Below are 4,981 nucleotides of genomic sequence, written 5' to 3' on the forward strand. Positions count from 1 at the left end.
TGTGTAGGTCAACACACGCTGGACCTTGTACAGAGTCGACAAAAAGGTGTATAAGGTGTGGAGCGATGGGTCATGATGTTCAAGTTTGTTCATTTCGAGAAAATGTTTGTTGGATTTACAAAAATCGGGTCATCGATCAGCTGATTGTCCTTCTGCAAGGCGAGCGAGCTCTGGGGTAGGGGCCGGAGCAAGAACAATGTCAGTTGGAGGATCATCTACTTCTTCAACAGGACAGAAGCGAAAGAATCCTCCACCACCTGAAGCAAGAGCCTTTCAAATGTCGGTTGATACAGCTACTGAAACCGACGATGCGATTATCGGTATGTTTCTGATAAATTCTTCACCGGCTCATGTGTTATTTGATTGTGGAGCAAATCGCTCTTTTATGTCTGTTACACTATGTGATAAGTTGAAATTGCCTATCAACGTATTATCTGAACCTTTAAGAATAGAAGTGGGTGATGGTAGAACGGTTCCAGTCACAACCTCTGTGTCTGGAGTAACCATTGAAATAGATGGGAATGAATTCCCTATGACTAGTCTTGTTATGCCTATACCAAGCTTTGATGTCGTATTAGGTATGGATTAGTTAGGCTGCCATAAAGCAAGTATAAAATGTGATAAGAAAATAATTTATTTTCTTTTGCCCGATGGGACACGTGCTGTGGCCCGAGGTGAACGGGGCGGGTTTAATTATCCATTAATTTCGATGATGAAAGCTAAGAAATCGTTAGCCAAGGGGTGTGATTCGTTTCTAGCATACGTGATCGACGCAAAGAAAGAGAAGAAATCCGTGTCTGATATCCCGATAGTGTCCGAATTCCCAGAAGTCTTCCCAGATGAATTTCCGGGTTTACCGCCAGTTAGGGAAGTAGAATATAAAATCGAGTTGTTGCCAGGATCCACACCAGTTGCTAAAGCTCCGTATCGATTAGCACCGTTCGAGATTCGTGATATGATGTCGCAAATTCAGGAGTTGCTAGATCGTGGGTTTATTCGGCCAAGTTCTTCACCATGGGGTGCTCCAGTGTTGTTCGTGAAGAAGAAAGACGAAACTCTCCGTTTGTGCATTGATTACCGAGAACTAAATAAAAGAACGGTGAAGAACAAGTACCGATTGCCGAGAATTGATGATCTGTTTCATCAGCTACAAGGGGCATCGTACTTCTCTAAAATTGATCTACGATCAGGTTATCACCAGGTTCGTGTAGCCGAGGAAGATATTCCAAAGACAGCTTTTCGTACAAGATACGGTCATTACGAGTTTTTAGTTATGCCGTTCGGGTTGACAAATGCGCCAGCAATATTCATGGATTTAATGAATCGGGTGTGTAGACAGTTTCTCGACAAATTCGTGATAGTATTTATCGATGATATTTTGATTTATTCAAAGACAGAATCAGAACATGCTATACATCTGAGACAAGTGTTAGAACTATTGAAACGAGAAAGGCTGTACGCCAAATTTTCTAAATGTGAGTTCTGGTTAAGAGAAGTGCAGTTTTTGGGTCACGTTATCTGCCAAGAGGGTATCAAATTCCATCCATCTAAAATAGAAGAGGTAATGAATTGGAATTCACCGAAAACTCCGACAGAGATTAAGAGTTTTCTAGGTTTAGCCGGTTACTACCGAAGGTTTATTAAAGATTTCTCAAAGATCACGGGTCCATTGACCAAGTTAACCAAGAAAGATGTAACTTTTTGATGGAGCGATGAACAAGAAAATTCCTTTCAGACATTGAAACGGTTATTGTGTCAAGCTCCGATTTTAGCATTACCTGAGGGTACAGAAGATTTTGTTGTGTATTGTGATGCGTTATTAGCCGGATTGGGTTGTGTGTTAATTCAGAGAGAGAAAGTGATTGCATATGCCTCAAGACAGTTGAAAACTCATGAGAGAAATTATCCGACACATGATCTAGAGTTAGCTGTGGTTGTATTTGCATTGAAATTATGGAGGCTTTATCTTTACGACACTCATTGTGTGATTTGTACTGACCACAAGAGTCTTCAGCATATATTTTCGCAAAAAGAATTAAATATGCGCCAGAGACGGTGGCAAGAGCTGATCAAGGATTATGATTGTGAGATTTGTTATCATCCAGGAAAGGAAAATGTCATTGCAGATGCTTTGAGTCGAAAAAAATCCACAGACAATGTAAAATTCATGCGAATTAAGATTGTGTCAGACTTGATTGATCGATTAAAGATAGCACAATTAGAAGCCTTGAAGGATGAACATTTGAAATCTGAGATATTAGTAAAGCGAAAAGTAGATTTAATTAATGATTCTCGTGGATTAAAAACTTTGAGTAACAGAATTTGGGTTCCTTTGCTCGGAGGATTGAGGGATTTAATCTTGAATGAAGCTCACAAATCGAGATTGTCTATCCATCCTGGAAGCACGAAGATGTATCATGATCTGAAACCTTTATATTGGTGGCCAACAATGAAGAAAGATATCGCGCATTACGTGGAAAAGTGTCATATACACGCTCAAGTAAAAGCTGAACATCAGAAACCTTACGGGTCATTACATCAACTTGAGATTCCTCAGTGGAAGTGGGAGCACATAACGATGGATTTCGTACAAAATTACCCCGAACCCAGAAAAGTCATGACATGATTTGGGTGATAGTTGACAGATTGACTAAAGCGCGCATTTTCTGGCCACAAGTGAGACAGCTTCGCTCAGCAAGTTAGCCCAACTATATGTGAATGAGATTATAGTTTGACATAGAATACCATTATCTATTGTATCAGATAGGGATTCAAGGTTCGTGTCTAATTTTTGGCAGAGTTTTCAGGAGAATTTGGGTACTCGAGTTAATCTCAGCACAGTGTATCATCCTCAAACAGACGGTCAAAGTGAATGTACTATTCAGACGTTAGAGGATATGTTAAGAGCTTGTGTATTAGAATATGGAGGATCGTGGGATTCTCATCTACCTTTGATTGAATTTGCTTACAACAACTCGTATCACTCTAGTATAGGCATGCCGCCCTATGAAATGCTCTATGGTCGTCGCTGTAGAATGCCGACTTATTGGTTAGAAGCTGGAGAGAAATAGTTTGTGGGTCCAGAGATTGTACAGTTAACTGCCGAGAAAGTAGCAATTGTACGCGAGAAATTGAAAGCCGCAAGAGATAGACAAAAGATGTACGCCGATTCGCGCAGATGGCCAGTTATTTTCACCGTAGGTGAGCAGGTATACTTGAAAGTATCGCCATGGAAAGGAGTCATTCGTTTTGGTAAAAGGGGCAAATTAGCTCCGAGTTACATTGCACCGTTTAGAATACAACAGGTGTTCAATGATCAGACAGTAGTATTAGATCTTCCTGCTGAGTTAGCTGGTATTCACAACACACTCAATGTGTGTTATCTTCGTAAGTGCAAGGTAGACGATGAAATTCAGATTCTACCACTGCAAGATTTGAAAGTTGATATGAATAAGAAGTTAGTGGAAGAACCTGTAAGAATTGTAGACAAGAAGTTGATATGAATAAGAAGTTAGTGGAAGAGCCTGTAAGAATTGTAGACAAGAAGATTACTAAGTTACGGCATAAGCAGATACCGATGGTATTAGTTGAGTGGAAGCACATCTTAGGTTCAAACCTAACATGGGAGACAGAAGAGTTGATGACAACTCGTTACCCTCGTTTGTTTAACCTTGACCAGATTCCGAGGGCGGAATCTCCTTTAAGGGGGGTAGATTTGTAACAACCTCACATTGGACATAGTGGTAATTGTCCTAGTTACCCTTGTGTGTTATTATATGTTATTTTAATAATTATATATTTATAATTTTTTAATTATATAGTTGAGACCAGTTTGTGACAAGGGTCACAGAACAGGTTTGTTTATTTAATTTGGACCTCATTTGGACCATTTAATGTGGTGTTTCGTATTTCAGATAACTGGTAAATACCCGTGTGTATCACGGAAGAGATTTCCTTCCAATGAAGGAAACCCCTTTTAGTTAAAACCCCTGCTTCTCCTTTTATTTCCATTTTTGGAAATAAGAACACATACATACACAAACGATCCCAAATCTCACAAACCCTAATCCCTAATCTTGTTCTTGATCTCGTTTTTAAACTAGAAATCATTCCTTGAGATTTCAGTAACATCATAAGGTATTTAACAAGCGATTTCATGTTCTAATTCGAGTTAAAATCAGTGATTTTCTTAGTTTTTATGTCAAAGTGGGTTTTGAATCAAAAAGTGATTTGAATGTGTTGTTTATGTCAAATTGATGTTAGAAAACGTTTGTATATGAGTTATATATGTTTCCTAAGTGATTTGTAGTGTCAAAACAGTACAAAAACGAGATTTGGGGTTAAAAATGACGAAAACAGCGACCTGGTACTGATGAAAAGCTCCCGTACGGTTGCAGGATGCATATGTACGGTTACGGGGTGTATCTGGACCATTTCTGATGCAACCGGGCGGTTGCAGGTGCAACCGGGCTTGTTGCAGGTGCAACCGGGCGGTTGCAGGTGCTCCCGCGCGGTTGCAATCTGGCAGCTTTTTGGAAATAAACTACCGTAGCGCGGTTGCAGTTTTGGCCGTAACTTTCAAACCGTAACTTCGTTTTTGATTAATAAACTACCGTTGGAAACATAATGAGATTTACTTTCTAATGGTAAAGCTTTGAAACACTGAATAAACTTTAATTTGGGTCAAAATGATGGGATAGCGCGTATGCCTCGTTCTACACGCGTGGGATAGTTGCAATTGGATGGGGAAACATGTAAACTTGTCATATATGGATATATTATGCTATATGATGTTGTTTAGAGTATGAATTGATGATATTATTGATTAGATATGTGCTAACTTGAGATATGATATTCTCAGGTAATAAGGGAACGGAGAAGGCTCAGTAATATAAGACTTCTGAGTTTTTGCTATTTATCAGGTGAGTGGGACTATCTTAACTATTATATGTATGTAGTAGCTGGTTATGCTACTATTCTC

The 4,981-nt window shown here is 39.3% G+C and overlaps 2 protein-coding genes across 2 annotated transcripts; both read left to right on the forward strand.

The window, feature by feature from the left end:
• The first annotated feature begins 712 nt into the window (after positions 1–712).
• Positions 713–3,071, forward strand: LOC139840397 (uncharacterized). The gene is made up of 4 exons (XM_071830667.1): positions 713–1,019; positions 1,773–2,006; positions 2,106–2,312; positions 2,764–3,071. Exons 1-4 carry the CDS (start codon positions 713–715, stop codon positions 3,069–3,071), a joined length of 1,056 nt encoding a protein of 351 aa, XP_071686768.1.
• An 87-nt stretch (positions 3,072–3,158) lies between these two features.
• On the forward strand, positions 3,159–3,503 carry LOC139840399 (uncharacterized). The gene has a single exon (XM_071830669.1). The coding sequence runs from the start codon at positions 3,159–3,161 to the stop codon at positions 3,501–3,503; it is 345 nt and encodes a 114-aa protein (XP_071686770.1).
• Positions 3,504–4,981: the final 1,478 nt, after the last annotated feature.

This window comes from Rutidosis leptorrhynchoides, chromosome 4 (assembly GCF_046630445.1).
Source record: "Rutidosis leptorrhynchoides isolate AG116_Rl617_1_P2 chromosome 4, CSIRO_AGI_Rlap_v1, whole genome shotgun sequence".
In the NCBI taxonomy this organism is placed as follows: domain Eukaryota; kingdom Viridiplantae; phylum Streptophyta; class Magnoliopsida; order Asterales; family Asteraceae; genus Rutidosis; species Rutidosis leptorrhynchoides.